At 44.9% G+C, this 23,959-nt stretch overlaps 1 protein-coding gene across 1 annotated transcript in view; it reads right to left on the bottom strand.

The window, feature by feature from the left end:
• Window positions 1-15,801: 15,801 nt before the first annotated feature.
• Window positions 15,802-23,959, bottom strand: part of prr36b (proline rich 36b) — a 28,982-nt gene continuing 20,824 nt past the window's right edge. Inside the window, exons 4-5 of the mRNA XM_070923830.1 lie at window positions 20,136-20,359; window positions 15,802-20,039 (exon numbers count right to left, since the gene is read on the bottom strand). Of these exons, the coding sequence (XP_070779931.1) occupies window positions 16,924-20,039; window positions 20,136-20,359 (3,340 nt within the window). The 3' untranslated portion in view covers window positions 15,802-16,923. The remainder of the gene's footprint in view (window positions 20,040-20,135; window positions 20,360-23,959) is intronic.

Genomic DNA, 23,959 nt, shown 5'->3' with positions numbered 1-23,959 from the left:
CAATATGCTCCCAAGTCACCTACACTGGTCGGGAGGGGGGGGGGGGGGGGGGGGGCACAGGGAGCGGAAAGAGTCCCGCTATGTAATGGAATGGTTGAGCAGGCATGATGGTAATGGACATGGAAAGCAGATTAAAAATGATTATGGCAGAAGGGCTGAGGGGGATAAGAGGTCCATTCTATAATGCAGATGATTATCCCTCTTTACTGATGCTGTTGATTACGATAGCATGGCACTCATAAACACAGGGCAAAAACAGGAGAAACACACAAGCAGCACGAATGTTTACAGATCTGTGTTATATTAATTAAAGTATAATGGCTGATGAAAACAAGACCCCATTAGTAAAGGCAATGTGCTTTAAGGTCACTGACAGTGGGGGCTCATCTGCACATACCTAGCAGTTTTTAGGTTTTTGGTTTGTTCTCATTTAGGTTTGTGTGACTGTACTACATTACATTGCATTGTTTAGAGGATGAGGCTGGAATTATTCTACATTCTAATTGTCAACAAATCCAGTAAAAACCGACAATGCATTAGGCCATTAGGTGTCACTTTCCTGTCCTGTCTGTGGGTCCTTATGCTCCTGCTGAAGATGGAAATCTTTAAAACAGGTCCGAAATATATAGTTTGATTTTAAAGGTTTTATTTTGAACAACTATTGGATGGACTGCCATGAAATTTGGGCCATAACCACATCCCCCCACTGTCCCCTTAAGGATAAATTGTAATAAAAAACTAATGACATTTCCATCAATCCCAGTTGTACTTAGTGTTTAGTGCTTATTAGCAAATGTTAGCTAGACTAAGATGGTGCACATGGTAAATATTATGACAGCTAAACAGCATTGTCATTGTGAGCATGTTAGGATGCATGATATTAGCATTTAGTGCTGTTGCTAAGTACAGCCTCACGGAGCCTCTCACATGGCTGTAGACTTAGACCTGTTGGTCAACAGTGGAGGTCTACGACACAGACAAATAAAACACATCAGGCTTTGGCTACACAGACAGTACATGTCATTAAGAATAATACAGAAGCCTTATCCAATAATGAGAGAGGAGTTGAACATTTAGGAAGCAAATGCAATTTTGTAATGGGCCCAAAATCAGAGTCATGTGAAAGGAGAGGATCAAGACAGAGTCCATAAAACTGCCCATGACAAATCATGTGGCAGCAGCTGCAAAGATGACACATTATGCAGTCAGTCCTCTTTTCTGTCTCTTCCCTGGACTTTCCCCTGTAGACGCTGCATCCTATTCATTAAAGACAATTTATACGTCTCCAGTTACAACTCTCATAATCTCCCACGCATTGTTGACGGTGGGTGAAAAAAAAAGCCAAACACACAATGGCATCTGGCTGCTATTTGCGCCTCAGTATCTCACTGTTCCAGCAATTCGGCCCCAAAGACTTTAATAACAACAATGGCTCCAGTTTGGGTTACATTTTGGAGGGTAGGCTTGTTGTTGGGCTACTTGTGTCTCTCTTGTGTCTCTCTTGTGTCTCTCTCTCTCTCTCTCTCTCTCTCTCTCTCTCTCTCTCTCTCTCTCTCTCTCTCTCTCTCTCTCTCTCTCTCTCTCTCTCTCTCTCTCTCTCTCTCTCTCTCTCTCTCTCTCTCTCTCTCTCTCTCTCTCTCTCTCTCTCTCTCTCTCTCTCTCTCTCTCTCTCTCTCTCTCTCTCTCTCTCTCTCTCTCTCTCAAGCAGGTAATAACACCTGGTTTTCTTCCTTGTCTGTTCTTCACTTTTACGGCCTCTGGGCTGACAGAACAGACAGTCCACTGTTGAGGGCAGTACCAGGGCCGAGCGCACCGCTGCTCCCACGAAGCCTCAAGTCTGTGCTCCCCTTAAACCCAACACCACTCCTGCAGCACAACACACAGGCTATCACATGACCCCAGCACGGTGGCGGGATAACTCATCTCATATGTGCCTCAGGTGTAACCACAATCAGGTCACACAGCCCAGGTTCCTCTCTACTTTAGCTTCTACTCAAACAGCATGCGTCAACTTCATCATTTTTACTTTGTGCATCATTTTGCTACATCAGCTTACATCTAATTAATCTGTGCGTCTTGGAGGATTGGAGAAGTAGCGACTACTCACAGGGAAAGGTGCTGAACTACTGCAGCTGGTGAGCTAACCGCTAACACGCTAGCCGGCCAGGAGAATGCTAGTGCAAGTCAGTCACAACAGCTCCCCTAGTTTATTTCAATTTTCTCTGAACTGTGCCGATTACTCCAGTCTGGCATTTTGTTGTGGGTGTACATCATCGTTTTCAATGAGGAGTTTTATTGAAGAGGGAGAAAAGCTCTTAGAGCTAACCAGCTTGCTAACCGCTTGCTAACTGTCAGTTAACAAGCCCGTTCAGTTACAGTACAATAAGTTCTCACGGTTTACTCAAGAGATGTTTCTGTGCCATTGACTCCTGTCTCACAGGGGTCTGCGAAACATTGGTTTTTTCTGGAGCGGTTTATACTCTGACTGAGGAGGTGAAATAAAACTGGATGGTAACACACTGCTAACAGCCTATGATAGTCTCCTCCACTTCCAACTCTCCAGCTCTCCGTTCCCCCTAAGGTCAGCACTGTCAATATGGCTTGCTATTGGTCAGCCCTCCAAAGTTGAATGTCAAATAGTTCAACTTGCAGATTTAATTCTATTGGAATAAATTGATTTTGCTTTGCTTTGTTGTGATCAGGCCTTTTAAGATCAAATACTCCCGTTGATGCAACATACCTCTAAATAATATATATATATTGTAAAAACACAGTATATTGTATATGGGTTTTTTATTTCTTGTCTCCATTCATTTATTGATTGATTCATTTATTCAAATGTAATGTCGTCATTTCCATTTTGATTTAGATTCTTTCATTTCTAATAAATAGTGGAGCACTGTGCAACCCGGTATAAAAAGGGCAGCAGTACAATAAATTGATAAAACTTCCATATTTTGCTTATTTGGCTGTTCCAGCTGAGTGAAATTGATTTGCTGAATGCTGCCAGCTACTACTACTTTTTAATATCTGAGGTTCAAGGAAACACTGTCAATTTGGCACACTCAATCTGCTGATGAAGATCATGTGATATAAAAAAAACAAAATATCATCAAATCTTCAGTTTAAAAAGGGACCTGATTTCGTCATCTCTGCTTTTATTCTATTCTGTTCATTCAATATACAACCTATTCTTGTTTGTTCTTTTTACCTCAGTGTTCGTTCAGTGACAAAGTCAGGCCAAACACCACAAGCAGCCCTGAGCCTCACTGCCAACTGGCATTACCAAACTACTTTAGCAACAAATCAATGCTTGATTCTCAGGCGAGCACATGGCTCCAAAATGGCTCCCAGCCTTTGTGACCCTCCTATCCCAGATAGGATCATACTGACAGAAATATAATTTCCAGATATGTTGCTCCCACAATGTAGCGCCATTTCTCCAACTTGTCCTTCTTAGCAACACATTCTTCAGTCCTGTAATACCACAATCCCTTAAAGCCCTACAACACTCGCACAACCAGCTTAGAAAAAGACAAAATGTAGCTGAACACAAGTAACCAGTATAACTAGTTAGTCTATCCATAACCAGTTTCCCTGTTGCATTTCTTTTTTTATTTTCTTCCTCCTCTTGGCTTGGTATCAATGATAACTAATCCTCTGAAAGCCTGGTGGAAGGCTGGCATATAGCAACAACAACAGCTGGTGTTCAGACTGGTCAGCTGAATGGTAATGGGGCTGGTGTAGGGTCAGTAGGAGTAGCTATTAGACTGGCATGGAAACACAGGGAGACATGGATGCTCGCTTGAAGGGATACTTTGATTTCTTTTTTTTTTTACACTGGCATTTAAGATATCAGCATTCCTCCCCGGTAATAATTGGGACTGCTTGACTGCACCCTAATGAGCGATCTTAAGGCTAGACGCACCCATCGGGTTTATTGATGAAGGCCATTAAGACATCCCATCAATGCATCAAAGCTGTACTGCAGCAGTTATAAGCTTGTCTACTGGTGTGTCTGGGAGAGAGACAGATTTCTGCAGACACAGTGTAATCCTGGATTCAGGCAGAAGGGTCTGAATGTTTGGGGGGGGGGGGGGTGATACATATGTGTGTTTGAGTCTGTGTGGGTGACTGAGGGCACTAATGCTACCCTCCTAGGAGGTCAGAGACACAGTGAAGTCCACAGTCCCCTAATCCTATTATCCATAGCAGTGGCAGCTGGAGACACATTACGGTGAGTGTGATGCAAGACATCACTGTGTATTATAACACATGTGAGAGCATCAACAGACCTGAGCTGGCAGCGCTTCTATACGCGAGTGTGCTCATAAGTCTTCAGATGCTATTACAGAAATGGAACAAGTTGCCGCCACTCTCTCGGATGATCAATAAAAAAGTAATTTGGTTGCCTTTGCTCCTCACCACTGAGCGGAGAAGCAGCAGCTCCTCTGACTTACAGATAATAACCACAGGAAACCAACAGAAATAAAGAATTCATGAGACTGTATAGCTGCCTCGCAGTGTATGTTATGTTATTGGCTCAGTGCACAGCTCATGTCCTCAGCAGGAGACTTGATTCACATTCCTTAAAGGCATCTGAAGGAGGAGGCGGGCCAACATTAGCGCAGGAGTGGCAAACCAGATACAGAGGGCAGAAAAGCACTAATAGTTAAGCTACACTTTACATTGATGGCCTCCTTTTGTGCATATATGGATAACGTGTTTTCAACAGTGGGGAGGGGGAGAGCGAAGAGGGGGTCATTTTGCTAAGCCCAGGAGCTGTGATCTCCAATAGGACGGGTGTCGGCTACAGTACAGCCTTGATGAGGCATTCAGGAAAAATAAAAGAGAAGAGGGCGATCAGGCGAGCTCAATCACCACGCCGCCGTGCCCCTGTCCACTCTGACAGGTTCAGCCCATCATCATTACCAGCGTGGCCCCTTGATCTCAATCAGCCGTAGCTCGCTGCCCGTCTACCAGCCCGCAGCAATGACGACTGAACCCCTGTCATTGTCACAGAACGAGGCCGAATTCATCAGATGGGGCAGAAACTGCATAATTGCCGCTCAGGCAATCACAGAGGTGTTTTAGATTCAGTCCTGTGGCCATAAACACATTTAAATGTGTCATCAACACAGCAGGGCAGGAGAAGTCTACAGGTCATTGTGCTGTATATCAGTCATGATCTACTGTAGTTCAATGTATTAGTAGGGACAATACAATGGTAAGCTTACAGATATTGTGCAATAACTAGGAATTACATGTGTACACCACCAATTTAACACATGCAGTTCAGTTTACTTAAGGTGAAGGGTTAGGGGTTAGAAAAATAACCCTGATGATGCCATCTTGGGTCAGGGTTTGGAGAGGTTTTTGAAAGACATGGGCATTTACTAGGCAGGGAAAGTCTAACAAAAGATGCTACTGAGTTGCATTATGGGAAATGCAGTATCCAGCGGTTTTGGATCTTGACCATAGATTCAAAATCGGGATAACTTCCTCTATGCTGCTATTATTACTGGCGTGCCGCTTTAAATGTGCTGCCCCTTATTTACAGGAAGCTTTTCAAGGATCCGTCTGCTGTGGAAACAATGTCAAAAGTGGCCACAGTGGTGCTCTATGGCCCATCATAGCTGTTACTGATGATCCCCATGCCCACATAGGCAGTGCAGCTTTCCAAGAAACACTTGACTAAATGTCAAGGAAGAACCCAGTTTCTACTCACAACAAATGATTCAGCAGAGTCAGAGTGTCACACAGATTGTGTAACAATGGAGTGAGTAATCTGATTTCTGACGAAATAGGAAATTTAGGAAATATTTTTTTTTTTACTTCTTCACACTTGTTGATTGCGAGCTGCGGGAATGACTTGTGTGACACCAAACCCACACAGGTTAACATGTGTAGGTAGATGCAGGAAATATATGAGTGGTCTGTGGTTGTGATTACAAGTATCAAATATTTATTTGAGCTGTGTAGACCTGTACCAAGTCAAAGTATTTAACATTGACTAAATAAACTGAAATGTCCACTGTGGTCTCTGCAGCAGTTTAACATTCTGACCAAAGACTGATGTGCTGGCTCCTGGCATGAGCCGAGCTGAACCGGCATTCAGCCTTTAATTTTTAACGTTTCCCTGCGTCCTGGACTGGGCTGACACCAGGGTAACTGTAACCCAACCCCTCTAAATTAGACCTGAGGCTCTGACACCACAACACCCTCCATGACTCACCTCTGACTCCCCCTGAGGGCAACTACTGTGTCACAAATGGGAAATCATTGCGTTTAACTTGGGAAATCTAATCTATATCAAGGCCGTGGTGGAAATTGTGTTTACCCACTTTTGCGTGTGAAATAAAAAGGTTATAAAGGTCACACTAGTAATGTGAGTACAGTCTTTTTGAAAATATCACTGTTTGTATATGTTGATCACTGGCTGGGGGGTCACAGCAGGGGCTCAGACATTTAGAAGGGCATCAGCACTCCTTCTATTTTACTGCAATATTATTCTGCTTTATACTTTACAATTGACACTGGTTCCATTTTTAAGGGATCTGTGTTACATATTTGGTGTGTGGACTTTGAATAAGGTTGGCATTTACCAGGCATGGAGAGTCTGAAAGACACTATCAAGTTGCATCAAGGGAACTGTAGGATGTAGCAACTTTGGAACCAATTCTAGGGACTAAACCTCAGGTCATATCTTGACCTCTGCAGCTTCAATTTTGACTAAATCTAAATCTGTCTTTTGCAAGTGCCCCAATTTAAGTGCAATGCTGAATGGCTTGATTAGTCTTTCAGAGAACACTACCGCTCATCAGACGTCCGAACAACAATAGTCTGAATGAGTATTTCTTTCACAGACCTCCCATCAGTACAGACAAGAGTCTATCAAAAAAACATCTCCAGATGTTTCCCCACACCTGACCTTTACACGCACAACTTTATGGGGCTTTGAGCTCGAATAATGCACGTTAACACAGTAATGAAAAAGCAAAGTTGGGAAACTCACTTGTAGCTCGTTGTTATTGGCCATCATGTGCGGGCGGACAGCTGATTAGACGGCGACGCCAGGTGACTTCTATTAGTGTTTGTCTCACTTTACAGCCGTCAGATCATTGTAGAAATCGCAGCTGAAGTCCTCCAGTGGTCAAATACAAACAGTCCAGCTTTGGATGTCCTGTAATATAAAAACAAAAAAAACAATCACTAGTCCCGGTGAAGGCGCAGTTTGATGTACCGAGTTGCAGGAAAAGCAAATGAATAAAATGTTAACATCGTGGCGTTTGGAGGGACGACACAGGAGCAGCGGAGAGAGGAGACCATCACCTCCTGGCAGCAGGATGTCAACTCTTGGACTCTGGTCTGCATCACGCAGTGCAGTCTGTCCTGTAGTAGTCTGAGAGAGACTGCTGCTGCAGGCTGTCTACTCATCCTCAGGGAGGAAAACACCGAGGGGAAACCCGAAACCCGCCAGCATCACCGCCGTACTCTGCTCTGCTCATTAGAGCAAACTGAGGCCATCTTCCCCCGCGGCGGTGCACTCCTGCTCGGCTCTGCGGAAAGCTGAGAGCCGGTGAGTGATGCTGGGGAGGAGGGAACAAATGTTAAGTTAGTTTAGGAAGAATTTTTTTAAAAAGTCACTTCCGGTTACACCCTTCAAAATAAAACTAGCATTGTATGTCAATGCACGTTTTACAACTATGATAGAATACAAAAAAACACATCAGCTACACGAAAGCTAGCGTAACTTAACATAGGCAACTTGACTCACGAAAACAGTCAAGCTAGCAAAGTCACCAATACCGTGCTCAAACAAACAAATTACTCACAGCCAACACGGTCACAGACGCATTTCCTGTGGTAATTGGAAGTCCTCTTTGACGTACAACATGTATAAAATCCCTTTTTACCAACAAAAACAACCGCATTCCAGTTTTTGACAAAGATAACATACCTACAGGATAACTTCGGTTACTCTGGTGACAGTTTGGGGCGCACCACTCATCTCTGCAGGGGCCCCGGCCGCTCGAGGGCGCTCAAGTTACACACAACAGACCAGTGGGGAAAAGCAATGCGATACATTACATACACAACATTGCTTTACATAAAGTTAATTCCATAGTTACAGCTAATAAATCAAGTGAACTCAACCTTAAAGCCTATTCTTTATTTTGAAACCAACATGTTTCTTCCTGTGCTGCAGTTGGGGCTTTCTGTGTCCAGCTTGGCGCAGCTGTGAATGGGCGCAGATCTCTGCGGCAGCCGAGCGCCCTCCTGCTTCAACCTGAGACCTGTTGATCTCATCTGGACATGAAGCAGGGCCAATTAAAGTACTCACAGTTTGCATGGAGGCAAATACTGCACTGTGCAGCTTATTCATGTATGTTTAGGAGGTTGTTTTTTTTTTTTTTTATTACAGAGCATGGCCAGATTAACCCACTTGGCAGCCCCTGTGCTGAAAGGAGCTGTGGGCCCCCCTGTAAGTTTTCATAATGTGAGGTGTTCAAGAGCACTTCAGCAGGGCGAACACTTCCTATTTACTAAAGGGTTTGTCGCCTCACCCCCTGCTGTCACAACATTTATGTATCAAACTCTCACGTTTCTTCTCTTCTGCAGCATCAGTTGTTGCTCATCTGCTGTCAGCACATCAGCACAGAGAAGGAAAGCCAACCAGCCGGCACTGCACACTACTACAGGAGATGGATGAATGACGGCCTTATTGCCACAAGAGGAATTTGCCGCGCATAAGGCGGCTGCAGCAGCAACAATATGACCACTGTATCACTGAATTCTCTCACAGACCAAAAGGAATGACACGCCCCGAGACATATGCACACTTACTAACTCGCTCACTCTCATGTCTTCATTAAATGAATTGAAGTGGGTAGACTGCAAAAAAAAAAGAAAGAAAAAGGAAGCCAAATGTGGACAGTAGCAGTCATTTAGGAGCAGCATGGCAGTCTTTGACCATTTAACACCATTAACAAAATCAACTTGCTTAAGTTGGATGTGGTTGCTTTATACTGTTTATGTTTGTCTGGTCCTTGATGATGCTGTCTGCAAACCAAATTTCCCTGATCAGACAACAAAGTGTTAAAGGGAATTTTTTTCTGGATTTCATTGACCTCTGACCCCATAAGGTAGATACTACTAGATGCTGGATACGAATGGGAAGTGACCATAAGATACTCCATAAGATATATTACAATCAACACTCACACCTGCTTAAGCGAATTGTTTTTCCTTTGACTAATTACTTTCCAGAGAAGTTTAGGATATCGGCATGATCAACTGGTTTCAGTGTGTGTGTTAGTGGCAGATGATGTGTCATCAGCAAGGTGCAGCAGCATCATCAATTGTAAACTTTCACCAGATGTCTGAATGTAAAGAAATCAGCATCTATGGAGCCAGTACAGGTTTAACATGTTGAACACAGTGTTAGAAGTATTCAGATCCTTTACTTCAGTAAAAGTACCAATACAACAATCTGCATTCAAAATCCTACTGAAGTATACCTAAATCAACTAAATGTACGTAACACATCAAAAGTGAAAGTAGTAGTTCTGCAGAAAAATGTCCCCTGTTGTTGCTGCTTGAGGTGGAGCCAGTTTTATTCAATGCAGTGGTTCCCAACCTAGGGGTCAGGTCCCTCCAAAGGTCACAAGATAAATCTGAGGGGTTTTGTTATGATTGACGGGGGAGAGAGATGGGCCTCAAACAGTTCTTTAAGGTGAGACTCATTTTTAAACAAAGAAATAAGAATGATGATGCTTTCGCTTACAAACAAAAGATGTAGTTTATGAGCAATAAAACGCACCCCGTCTCAACTTAATACACTAAGGGGTTTTGCAGCTGTGGCCTTATTTGGTCTGGTATGACCGGTAGCTTATTGTTGCTGATGTTAGCAAACGTGAGACAGTTATCGCTATTTAACTGACATTACTGAGTTAGTGTGCTGACTTTATGACTCCTCTCTAATTGTGCTACTGCTGCACTAAGTGTTAGCATTTACTATTATCCCTTAATTGTCACTTGTGGCCATAGAGGCAGTTAGACTCACTTTAAACGAAACCGTCTGTGAGGTTTAGAGAGGAAATCTCTCTTTGGTGGAACAAACAACTCATAGACATCTGAATATGTCAAGGAGCCCCAACTTCATGTCCGATCCTGTGAAATACATTTACATGCATTTGCATTTGGTTGTTGCTGCCGCCTGTTGTTCTCTCACTAAATGATCCTTAATCTATTCAATGTTATTTTCTGTATGTATGGCAATGATGCTGACAGAAAGCCTACTCTATTACTACCGATTCCTTGCCTCTGTCTCTTCTTCTGTGTGCTACATAAATATTGTTTAGTCACTGATACAAATGCTTCTGGTGTTCTGCCTCTCATTCCTTTTGTTCCTCTCTTATTTTTTCCATGTAAAGGGAGCGTTAGCGGTCTGACCTAAGCACCACAACACAAACATGGACGACAGATTTCAAGTACTTTTATTTCATATTCGGAGCAGTGACTTTTCATGTTTCATACTGAAATTGGTTTGGCCACTGGCACAGCAACAACAACAACACAAAAAGTTTCTGTAATACAAAAGAAGATGGTGGCAAAACATTCACAAAACAAATATTCAAACTATCAAAAATGTAAACACTGACATTGTATACTAATTGTATTATATGAAAAAAAAAATCAGTGTAAAGGAACTTGAGGCACTGTAGACTCTATTATTAAAACAATATAGGTGCACATATAAATCCACTCTCATAAATGCATGCATTATTATTGTTAGTTGTGCTTGCTCATATATATATATATATATATATATATAAGGTTATAAGTTGTGGTAAACGAGTAAAAACTCTTAGATATGATAATATATAGCAGCATACAGCAGCAGTGGCTACATTTACTGTTTTTACACAAACATCATTTGACAAAGCATGCACAGTGTGACTGCAGTATAAACTGTTAGATGATTTAGAAAACTATATTCTGTACACGCTGCTTTCAAATGTCATAAATATGAATTTGGGATCTATGCAACTCCTCAGAATCATATAAAATTGTGCATTTTACTAATAGTAGCAGTGCATAAACGCTTTAGGTAATACAAATCCCACATCTAATGATTTATTGTAAATCATCATCGTACTGTCGTTGTACACTAGACATTGGGGTTAGTGTCTCCCGTGCGGCCAACAGGTGGCGGTGTTGTTGCTTTTGTTATTATTGTGTCTGTGGTTTCTCTCCGACTGACCTCACCTACCTTGTGCAGACACAAAGAGAAAGACACAGGTGCTTCTTCTCCACGCGTCAGACATTTAAAATCACAGTTACTGACGTGAAGACATCCTGATTCTGATGACCTCATTTTTCTTCTGTCACGAGTTATCAAGCATGTTTATATATGGCGCACATCACACAGCAGAGCAAAATATATGGAGAGTGTGTAGAAAAAAAACAGTCTTATGTTATAGTGAACACATGTTAAGTATTGGGCATGGGCTGAGTGTTGGTACTCCACCCTCCCATCCCCACACTGGTTGCCTTTGCCAGTGTGCTGCATTGTCTCATCTCAGACGTCCTCCTTTCTCTCCCACCATGACATCATCGGTAACCTCGGAGACTCCCTGAACACGGGCCGACCCAGGAAATGAGGTTACAACTTTGGAATGTGAGAGGGAAAGACAGCAACTATACACCCTCCCCTTCCTCCCACCACCAGCACCCTCACCCTCACCCTCCACCAGTCCAGCACCCACCTAGCCGTCCCCTCTCTTATCCCTCCCCATCGCAGCAAGAACAAGGAGGGCCTTCTTCTCTCTCACGCCCCCTCTTCCTCCATGACTGACGACTCTATAAAGTCCATGAAAACCTGGTTGTCCAGTGAAGTCACAGTAACATTTACTGACAAGAGAGCCACTGGATGTGGGTGGGCGAAGGGGGGTGGGGGGGGGTTATATCACAGCATCGTCTACACACAGGCCTTTTCACACTACACTACTATTTGACGCACACAAAAGGTTGATTCAAATATGTTTTTCCACACTTCACTATGAGGATTCACAAACGTGTAAATCTAGCAACAGTACTGCCACTTACCTGTGTAAATACTTTGGCCTACACAATAAATAGAAGAAAAAACGAGTGCAATTTGTCATAGCTCGATCTCTCGTTTGAGAGGGTGACCGATATTTGGTCTCAGTATCTGGTTGTGACGCATATAAAACAGACTGTACAGTGGAGCGCTGCCCCCACACAACGCATGACATCAGTGTTTCTAAAGCAGTTACAGTGCATACTTCAGAGTGAGACAGCTGAGGACCGATATTAAGTGCTTCTGGTAAGGAAACATGCTCTAATGTGAGATTACAGTATGTGATATGCATGTCTGGGAAACAGGAAACAGGGACACGGTGCATCTACAGTGTGTTCAAAGAAGAATGAGGACGCTGATCTGAAATCAATTTGAAGTCAGGTTTGGATGGTCATATGATGATCTGACTTGTGATAGGATTAAAGGGATTAATAATTATTCACTAATCTTTCCTCGAAATCCCTGCATGGCTTCAGATATGACAGCATTGTGTGACATGTTTTACAGTAGTGGTTATTTCAACACAAATCTTTCACTAAATTTCAGTCTTAGGGTGTATTGCACAAGCATGATTACAGGAATGGTGTGACATTTTGGGAAATACGCTGATTTGCTTCCTTGCGGAGCGTTGGATGAAAAGATCAATACCCCTTTCATGTCTGTCCGTTAAATATGAAGCTACAGCCTGCAACTGGTTGGCTTAGCTTAGCATAAAGAAACAGGGGGAAACAGCTAGCCTGGCTCTGTCCAAAAGTAAAAACAAAATCCACCTACCGGCACCTCTAAAGCTCACTTGTACAAAAACATCAAAAGTGGTTTCACGAGGGGTTAAAGGCCAGACTTTTTCTTGGCTGCAAGTAGTAACTTCTTGGAGTCTCTCCTGGTTGCCTGGCAACTGCTCCATAACCATTCCCTGTAAAATGGTGAATTGTTGTTATTACTAATTATAACATGTTAATTAGTGAGCTATAGAGGTGCTGGTATGCAGGTTTTGATGCCTTTTGGACAGAGCAAGGCTGTCCAAAGCTGTTCCCCCTGTTTCCAGTCTTTCTGCTAAGCTAAGCTAAATAGCTTCTGGCATGTTGACTGTACATACATGGGACGGGTATTGATCTTCTCTCTCTGCTAACTCTCTGCCAGAAAGGGACTAAGCGTGTCTCCCAAAATGTTTCCTTCCTTTCCTTTAATTGATTTATTGATTTGTTCATTGGTCTTCAGTGCTGGGTCTCCACCTCCACCACAGTCCAGTCTCCAGGCGGAGAGCTGCCCCGGCTGTCCGGGGAATAGCTGCTGACGGAGGTGACTGTAGCGGCAGGAGGGCTGAACTGGGGCAGCATATTGGGCCACATGCTGCTCTCCAAGGGACTTAAGGTTCCGCCTGTGCCCACAGGGAGGAGGAGGAGAGGAGGGCAGCCTCCGTCTCCAGACAGCATCAAGGTCTGGTTGATGAGCTGCTGGACCATGTCCACCTTCTTGTTCCACTCCAGCTCCTGTGGAGGCACTGGACGCAGCTGCCTCTGGAAATCCTGTGTGACACTCCGGGAGGATGGCCCCCTCTTCACTACCCCATGTGCGTTCCTGTTCTGCTCTCCTCTGGCCTCGTCCTCCTCGTCGCTGGTTTCCATGGCTTCATAGATGGTGCAGAGCCCAGAGGATGGGGAGAGCATGACTCCAGTCGGGCTCCTCCTCAGCTGCTGTTGCTGTTGGATCTGTTTCTGCTGCATGCGATACTGCTGCTCCAGCTCCAGCTGCCACTGCATAACCTGCCTGCGGTGCCGGTGCTCCTGCTGCTGCTGTTGCAGCTGCAGCTGGAGGAGCTCCCTGCGCTGCTTCTCCAGCTGCTTCTGCTGCTCCAGCCTCAGCCGCTCCTCCTCCAGCCACTGCCTCTTCTGCCTCTCCTGCTCCTGACGGTGCTGCATCTCTCTCAGCTTCTCCTGGTGCTGCTCCAGCCTCCTTAACTGTTCTCCACCAGTGCGACTGTCAACATTGGTCTCTATCAGAGGAGGAGAGGACGCGATCTTGGCAAAATGTGCTGCAAGAGTCGGATCAATGGGCCTCCTGTTGCCTGGGACCAATGCCAAGTAGTGGCCATTGGCTATCGGAACAGTGGTGGTGTGGTTCTGGTTCCGGTTGTCTTCCCGTGAGTCCGTTTGCAGCTTGCGATCCACTTCATCTGTCTTCTCGTCTCCTGTGAGACAGTCAACATCACTTGGTGCATCCATTAGAGATGCATGCATCAAACAGAACGGGTGGAACAACAACAGGGACCAGGAAGAAGAGGGTTCAGGAGAGATTTGACAAGACGGCGAAGGTGAAAACAGAAAAGGGGCTCTCAAAATAAAGTGACACCCATGACACAGGATTACTACACACTGTATCTACAGAGCAGGAAACAGGAACAAATCATAAGGTAATTACTGCATGTTTTCTCTCTGAAGTTGCACTTTCTTTGATATATTTTCCCTTGATTGCTTTAATGTAAACTACAGGTACCACACCAATATCTGCTGCTTCATCCTCTTTGAATACGTTATTTATCATGCAAGACAGCAGTCATATATACAGACAATAGGTATTTGAAGAGACAGATGAAAACATGGGCGATTAAACAGAAAATGTCTACGCTAAAGTAATGTATGGTGTAAAATGTGAATACATGTACTTGTTTTGTGCCATGCATAACCACCATGTCATGACAATTATGCTAAAGGCAGCTTTACTATTATTTTAGGTGCCCCTACGTAACTGTATTTTAAAAGGGAAAGCAGTGGTGTCCCAAAAGACAAACCTGAAATAGGACTTGCAGAATCTCGTGAATATATTAACAATTTAGAAAACTATCAAAGGGTGTGTGAGATTTTGATGCAGGGGTCTGGGGTGTTTCTTCCACGTCAGGGTTTGGATTAGAAGGAGCGGGCAGGTCAGAGGAAAAAGGGGGAGAAGTGTCTTCTGGAGCTTCAACATTCAGATGCCTTCAAGTTGCAGTACATCTGTGTGTGTGCTGAATGTGTGAGTGGAACATTCAGGAGGATGCAGGCAGATCTGATTTGAGAGTTCAAAGCACTTGTGTATAAAAAAACCTTGATAGTGCTACGGAGCAATGTTTTGACTAGTGGGTCCCTTTGTGTGAGAATGTTGATCTGATTGACAGTTGGTGGCGATAACGCACCAACAAACGTAGCAATGCACCAACAAAGGCAAAGAAGAAGAAGAAGAAGACTGCAAGTCAGCAGACATGGGTGTGAACAATGTATGATTTAAAATATTCGGCTTTGCAAATGTTTTATGAGAAGGGAAATACATTCAAACACGTTTGTTAGACCTCATGGATACACAAAAACATCCACAGGGTACCTTGAAGTGAGTGCCACCTGCCAAAGTTGTGGTCTGAATGTGATGCTGGTCAGCTAGTGTTGAATCTGAAAATGTTAGGAAGGCATAAGCATGCTGGAAAACGGGGCACTGGGACACCATTTGGATTACCTCTTTGATTTGACCAAAATTCCATTTTTAGATACAACACCATTGTACACTGTTGCATCACTTCCTGTTTACCAGTTATTCCCATGGTGAAGAGTAGGAGACGCCATGGGAAATTGGTTGTGTAAACATACAAATACACAGCTACTTGAAACACAAGGACAGTAAGTTCAGGCATGCTGGATCCATAGGGAAAATAAGAAACAGGAACAAAATGCCTTGCAATGATGTTTTAATGGAATTTTGAAAGATAACCTAGTGTGAACCATCCATTTATGAACATGTCTAGTGTAGAATTGTTTCAAATTCAAGGTAGTACACAGTCTTGTTAGTTAAACATGCAATATACTGTTGAAATAGTAAACCAAACGCCCACTATGAAAACGTTTCAGCGAGTGTAAAGCTCAACTGTGATAGCGATGTAGGACAATGCAGGGTCTCATCACAAATAATAGGCTAGTAGTTAGTCTCTGACAACACAAATGATCAGCTAACTGAGGCTTGAAGCTTAGCCACTTAAAACCAAATGCCTGAAACACATACTGTACGTGACTGCACGTTATATACCTTAACAACCTATGCAAAGAGTGTAGAGCCTCTTGAAGCACACATTAAAAACTTCACCAACTGCAATCTAATACTCCCATACCTACCTCAACAAATCTGTAAGGGCAAAACAGCCGTGTTAATATCTAGCCTTTATTTTGATAGCTAAAAGTCTTGAAACAAGAACACAAACTTTTAAAAAGGAGCATTTGACTAGCGCTATGGTGCTGTTGAACATGAAGCGTGTGTACACAGGGTAGGGAGGACCAGGTTTCAACAGAAAAAAACAAACAAAAAACAACAAATAAGCAAATACAAAACCAAAAAAAAAAAAAATCCTTGACATTTGTTCGGTAAAAACAGTAGGATAAATACACAATGAGTCCATTTCATTCCATCTGTGTTTTTTTTTTTTTTCCTTTTTCAGTTTAAAAGCTCAGTCACACTGGACCAATCAGTCAATACCCCATCAGGGGCTACAGGATATGCAGTGTTACTTAAAAAGAACATACTACTAGAAAATGGTAGTAGCTATTGTACATAAAGGAGTTTAAGCCATACACTCATAACCGTGACCATAACAGTATGAAAGAGGGAGGCTTCATTTAAAAATTGCTACAGTCTTTTTTTCCACCTTTGTTCATTTTTTTTTTAAATCTCCTTTCCTACAACCTTGCTCTCCTTTTTTTTTTTTCTTCTAAGCCATCTAAGCCAACTGGAGAGAAAACGAACAACAGGTAAAGGGGGAGGGTTGCGGGGAAAAGGTGCATTCCAGGGGTAATAGGAGGGACTTATACATTACCTGCCAGAAAACTATCAGTCTTATCACATATGGTAGAGTAGTAGGGTGGCTGGCTGTCGCTGGTGTTTCCAGATTCCTGGGCCCCGAGGTGGTGACTGGGCTCCAACGGATCAACCTCCTCCAGGTGGTCTGCTGCAATCTTTCCCCCAAACATGTAGTGGTGCTCATCTAGACTGGGCTGGTTCTCTGCCGGGTGGCCCAAAGGCATCAGGTCCACGGGTCTACCTAGCAGGTCCTCTGCCTGGGCAGCAGCAGCAGCTGATGGCAGGGTCAGCTCCTTGATGAGGGAGGGGTCCTTGGCCTCCTCTGGCAGTTGTTCCTCGTTCTCCAGGGAGAAGATCCCTGGGCTCTTTCCGCAGCTCTCAGCCATGGAGTGGGCGTTGGAGTTGGATGTGGTGCAGTCAAAGCCGTAAGATGCCACAGAATTGGCGGACTGAGGGGTGGCCCCACCCCCATCCTCTTCGCCCTCTACGGCTGTTGTGTCCGCCGCCTCCTCGTCCTCATCAAGAGCAGGCAGATTACAGGTGGGGGGAGGGCTCTCAAATCCAGCACTCTCATCCATCATCACTGGTGCATCGGGGTCATTTATTTGCATCTCCCCCTCTGTGTCGCTGGCCTCGTCTCCTGAGGTGGAGGGAGAAGATGGGGCGGACGCTGGAGCAGTTGGGGGCCCTGTTCCAAGGACCTCGTCGGCAGGGAGTGTCTCAGCCTCCTCCTCTTCTCCATCGCCTTTCTCCAAGTGAATACCCAGGTCCTGCTCCATGTCAGGCTGGACTGCAGCAGGCACTGGGGTCTGCTGTTTGTCAGAGCGGGACTCCACCCCAGAGCTGCTGTCATAGTCACGGAGTTCCTCGGGTGTGCTTGTCTCGCTACTGCTATGGGCGGCCAGAGGTGTGCCACTCAGAGTGCTGGGCTGGGTCATGCCTTCAGCTGGGGCAGCAAGTAGGCCGTGAGCCTCCTCAAGGGCTGAGCTCTTCATCTCCTCATGGGCTGACTGATGCTGCAGGGGCTCTTGCTCAGACTGAGGAGCAAAGGAAGGGGCACTCATGTCCAAACTTGCATGTGCGGGAGACAGGGCGGGCGTGTTAGATTCAGCTGCACCGTGGTCTGACACAGGGCTAGGGGAGGAGACAGAGAGCAGTGAGGCCGGTTGAGCCCAGGGATCAGAGAAGGGGTTGGTCTGGCCCCAGGAGGAGGTAGGGGGGGCGCAAGGAGGAGGGCCAGAGCGATTGAGGTTGTCTAAACGCTCCTCTTCATTAAAGTCATCTTCATCTGCATTCCCACAGCTCTCTGTCACTCCTTCGCTGTGCATCTCCACATCTTCGTCCTCCTCATCCTCGTCTTGCTCCTGCTGCTGGAACACTTTGTGATGCTCCTCCACTCTCTCTGAACTCAGGTCCATATCATCCACCCGCTCATCCTCGTCATCCTCATCTTCCTCTTCCTCGTTGGCCAGGGTCTCTACGTTGGGAGAACCCATGAGATTACCATCTCCCTCAGAGCCACGGAGGCTTGAGTCGACCAGGGCGTCTGAGCTCTGGGTGCCTTCCAGTATTGCTGTGTGCTGGGTGCTGCTGAGGTCAGAAACTCCCTGCTGCCGACTGCTGGTGCAGCTGCTCACATCCTCAGAGTCCATCCCAGACAGCAGGTCGTCACCGTGCCACCCTGCAGAGCCACCAAAGGCTGAGGACCGGACTTGGAACTCCTCAGAGGGCTGAGACGTGCTCATGTCAGTGACCATGGATGAAGGCAGATGGCCTAGTCTCCTCTGTTCCTCATCTTCATCCTCCTCCTCATCATCATCCTCATTTATCTCCTCATCAGCCTTTTCCACTGCCTCCTCCTTTTCATGAGGGGAGATCAGGTGCCTGGAGGCGAATTCATCCATGGGCGAGGTACCCAACAAGTGAGGGTGTGCCATCATACTGAAGGCCTCTGCAGATGGAGCTGTGGAGGTAGGCATAAACAGGTTCTCCTTCTCTTCTTCCTCCTCTTCCTCCTCCATTGTCTCCTGTGCCTCAAACTGTTCCTTATTCTCCTTTTCCTCTTCTGTCTGGAAGTGTGTCACATTGACTAGGCTCTGGGGAGCAAAGTCAGACGGAGCCAGGGACTGGTTCCTGTCCCAGGGATCAGAGTGGATATGCATGTCCAGCAGAGAGGAGGCATTCTGTGGCTCTCTGACAGGTGAAACAGGGCCTGGTGGGGAACAAGGAGGAGACATGACAGTAGTTCCCAGGGAGGGAACTGAGTCATTGGCAGACTCCTCGAATTTGAAAAGGTCCAGCTGGGCTGACAGCTGTACATTAGAGGCGAATTCAGCTCCTAGAATTGGTTCTGCTGATGGCTGAGACAGTGGCTCTAGGGGGATCTCGGGAGATGTTTCTCGTACAGGTTCTGGTGTTGGTTCCCGTATTGGCTCTGGTGTTGGTTCTTGTACGGGTTCTGGTGACAGTTCTCGTACAGCTTCTGGTGTTGGTTCCCGTATTGGCTCTGGTGTTGGTTCCCGTATTGGCTCTGGTGTTGGTTCTCTTATGGGTTCTGGTGTTGGTTCTCGCACTGGTTCTAACACTGGTGCAGAGACTGGTTCTGGCGTGGGGTCTGACGTTTTTTCTTGTACTGCTTCAGTCTGGCTGCTCAGTTCTGGTGCAACAGATGGCTCCACAGCTGCCCCTGCAGGAGATTCTGGTTCCTCTGGCCCGGCAATGGCAGTTGCCGCTGTAGCGATAGCTGCAGCAGCAGCTGCAGCAGCAGCTACAGCAGCAGCGATTTCCTTTTGAGGTTCTTCAGCAGTTACAGCTTTGGGGCCACGTTTCACAGGAGTTGGGGTGCTGCTGCCCACACTCTTCTTGGGGCTGGAGGTCTTGGTCGCAGCTGTTTTGGAGGCAGGGGTCTTAGAAGCATCCTTGGAAGGTGTGGGCTTAATGTCTTGTGTTTTGGAGCGGTTGGGTGTCTTTGTGTCTGCAGCCTTACTAGCAGTGGGCTTTTTGGTGGTGACGTCTGATTTTGAGGCTGATTTGGGGGTCTCGGGTTTTGCCGACTTCGTTGTAGAGGAAGGGCGGGTAAGGGGGGACTCTGCAGGCTTTTTGGTGGCTGGTTTGGTAACATCTGGAGGGAAAACACAGCACAAGGAATGGTTAAACAATGATGTAATTAAACCAAACTACAACAAAAATAGATAGATCAATAGAATGTTTTTTTTACCTTTTTTCACAGGGGTCGAGTTTCTGGATGTTTGTGATGCTGGAGGTTTGCCACCAGAGGGAGTAGTGGAGGTTGATTTGGAGGCAGCAGGCTTGGCAGTAGTGGAGGAGGTTTTAGGGGTGGCAGGTTTGGCTGAAGCTAGGGAGCTCTTGGTTGTACTGGTAGTGGGTGGCCGGGTTGAGCCTGTGGCGGGACGAGGTGATGCTGACGTGCCAGTTGTAGGCCTGAAGAAGAGGAAGACAAAGAAGAGGGTTGAGAAATACTGAGAGGTTCTACAGCATAGTGACCAGGGGTCGGCTAAATGTGCATATCATGAATATCTCTCTGCTGGAATGCTCTAGGCTTACTTGTATGATCATTCAACATCCCCATGAGAAAGACATTTAAGTGAGCTCAATAAGATTTAAAAAACACAAGGGATGAAAATTAATTGAAGGTGACTCAAGCGTTTGAGGTGTCAAGCCATTCACAGCTAAGGGCAAACATGACCATGTGCTGGTCAGCCCTGTTCTACAAGTGCCTCAGAATGATTGTGACAGGGAGCAAGACTTTGACGTCTCACTTGTTTGTCACTTCTATTGCCAGAGGACGACTGCACAAATACGAACAAGATTGCCTGCATAGATTGCAAGGCTAAAATACAATACAGTGGTATGTAGGCATAAGGAGAGGATGGACCGTCCTTAATAATAAGTGCACAAGCCGCCAAGGCCCTGACCTAAATAGCCTTTTACAGATATGGCTTCAGCCCAAATCTAATGTGTACGCCTACTTTAAAGTCCTGTCAGCCTGTCAGTTTTTACATTGATTCGAATTATTTTTCATGTTTTTAAAGCACTTCACCTGCCCATTTATCTGACATGTTTGCAATGTATGAACCAGGACGGCCCCTCAAGTCCTCAGGTACGAGTCTTGCAGTTGTTCTAAAGTGCAGGACAAAGTTTTAGTGAGGCAGCGTTTAGTTTTGATGCTCCGAGCCATTGGAACAGCCTACCTGAGGATCTGTGAGCAGCTCAAAGTGTTATATCGTCAAACGCAAACGTAAAACTTACCTCTTTAGCCTGGCTTTTGATTAGGATGTATTATCATTTATTCTATTGTATTAATGTTTTTATTCCCTCTTATTAGTTATATTTATGGTCTTATTTCTATTTCTATTTCATATTGGTTCTTTCATTTCATTTTTCTTTCTCATGTGCAGCCTTAAATTGGTAGTTTTTATTTGTTCTGCCTTATTATCACCTTCTTCAGTCATCTGTACAGCACATTGAATTGCACTAACCTTTATGAAAGATGCTATACAAACAAAGTTTGATTGACTGGTTGATTGCAACAGACTTCGAGCAAATAGCATGTCATGGGGAATTAGCATTGACTATGTAATAACTCAGTTCTGCCTTTAGTGTATCAGCATCTGAAACACTTGTAACAACAGGCCCAGGCCCAGTTCGCTCTTCCACAAGCCTATGACAAACTCCCCTGAGGGGCTATGAAGTGAGGCAGTTTGGGAGGTGAGTCACAATGGACCCCCAGAGAACATCCCAGCCCCGGTCGACCCTGTCGCTGCTCTCTTGTCTATACCCACTCCCCACAAGGGAATGACACTTGGGGCAGTATGCATCAGCCGGCTTGCTCTGGCAGCCTGCCTGGCCCAGAAGCTGGCTTCTATGTCACATCTGAGCGAAATAACCTACATCTAGTAGTCCTGACAAGGCTGTGGTGTGCAATCTCCTGGGCCCATGCTACACTAACTGCCTGTTTCTAAATAAAGAATTGAGCTAGCACTGGCAGAAAGAGAACAGGGAGGTAGCGGAAGAGTGAAGATGGCTGGGACCATGTTAATCTTTAATACTGAAAGGAGAACAAAAATAACTTCTCCAAATCCCCCAGCTGGAACCATGGGCTGTGTTAAAAGCACACTCATTGTATAAGGGCAATCAGGTAGTGTGTGCTATCCACAAGCTGGCAAATGTAATGGAATACGGTTTGGTAACATGAAATGAGATTAAAGCCCGGGAGCAACGGGTGGCAACACAACAGGGGTGTGGTCATGTCAGAAGTTCAAACAAGCTTTTACTGCTGATCCACATCATTTAGAATTGGCTTTGGGGTAGTGAAAGGTGTGTTTACTGGTACTGAGATTGTTGGGTCACGTCAATGCAGTTGTACTCATATGAAACCCCTGCTGGCTATGCACAACCACTGATAGACTCATCTGTGACTCATTGATTTACTGTGTTTGAAGCTGACCGTGTTTACTGGAAAAATCAGAAAGGTTGAAAAATGCTGATGAGGAAATTTGCTAGCAATAAACAGTATAAAAGACACAGATAGAGCGATGAAAATAATCATCTGGCACAGTGTTAGGCCAAAGTTGCATCAAATCCTTGGCTGAACTGCAGTGCTGGCTAAGGGAAAAATCTTTTCAACAATAAATCAGTGACTTGAATCAGACAGTTTAGTCTGAGCAAATAAATCAAATCTAAAATGTCTCCTCTATAACCTCTTCTCTACTGCAAAGTTCCGTACCCCAAGTTGAAATTGGGAAAGGGTGAGTGAGAAGTTAAGATTTTAAGCCTAAAATTGTTCGCCAGTGAACAAGATGTTGAAAGGTGAAGTGAGAGTAAGCTTGTGAAAAAAAATGTTTGTGGTGCCTGAATTAGAGAGTAAAAGATAAGAAAAAGAATGGGGAGAATTAAAAGACACAGAACCTGGTATTAGAGATGAAGTATGCTGAGGGGATATTCAGAGAGCGTTCACAATAATCTGTCTGATAAAAGGAATATGGATAATCCAGGAAGGCAGGACTGCTATATAGAGCACATTAAATGAACCAGGCCACTGAGGAAGAAAGAGGGAGATAGACAGAGAGATGGGAAGGGGGCAGATAATATTCATCCGATTACACATTGTCTAATATCAATGTCTGCTTCTTGCTTATCAAAGGAGGCAGTCTGCACAGTTGAAAACCTATTACAGTATTTAAGAGACCAGGCCACAGTAAAATAAAGTCTTGGTGACTATGCATGAATACAGTGATGAATTGATGCTTGAATTATTTCAAGCTTCCATTCATTCTGTAATTAAGCTCGCTGTCAGCTGAATGACAGAGAAGACTGTTATTGTAGTCTTGATGATGCTACTTTGCATCTACATTTAACTCAATGGGCTGCTTGTAGGGGAAAAAAAACAGTGTTCATTGTTCCTATTTCACCACAGGCCTTGCTGAGAGACACAACACTATGAATTGGGGTTAAAGCCCAGAAATGCACTGGAGCTGAAAAATCAGATGACTCCGACAGTTAGTTGCTACAGGCGCACTGAGGGACACAGCAAAATACTTGAAGTTCGTCTTAGTCGCCTGAAGATCGTTAATAACATTTTAGCTTTATTGCAGCTACACACCTCCTCAATCATTGGAGCCGAGCTGCTGTGTGTAAAAACATGGTTGCCGGCTGGTGCTGCTTTGTTACAATACAAGAGTGAGGCTATGATTTAAATAATGAGATGCACCATGAAAGGAGCAAATGAGTAAGCAGGAGCTGAGCAAGCATGCAGGCAGACATCTTCCCTGCAGCAAAGACGACAAACTATGGCAGAAGGACCTCCCTCCTCTCAAGGCAAGCAGCAAATTAGAGATGATGCTGTGTTAATTAAGCACCAAAAACATGGTTCATCAGCCAACTGAGGAAGGATGCAGTCTCGTGACTAAGGACACTTTTCTGTTAAATGAACCTGATCAGAGCTCTCCTCTCTAAATGTGATCACGACTATTCTCCCTTTCCTAGTGTGTCTTTATGGGACAATAGGAGCCAGTTGGAAGT

Source organism: Enoplosus armatus, chromosome 17 (genome assembly GCF_043641665.1).
Source record: "Enoplosus armatus isolate fEnoArm2 chromosome 17, fEnoArm2.hap1, whole genome shotgun sequence".
Lineage (NCBI taxonomy): Eukaryota > Metazoa > Chordata > Actinopteri > Centrarchiformes > Enoplosidae > Enoplosus > Enoplosus armatus.
This window is presented reverse-complemented; position numbering and strand designations above follow the sequence as displayed.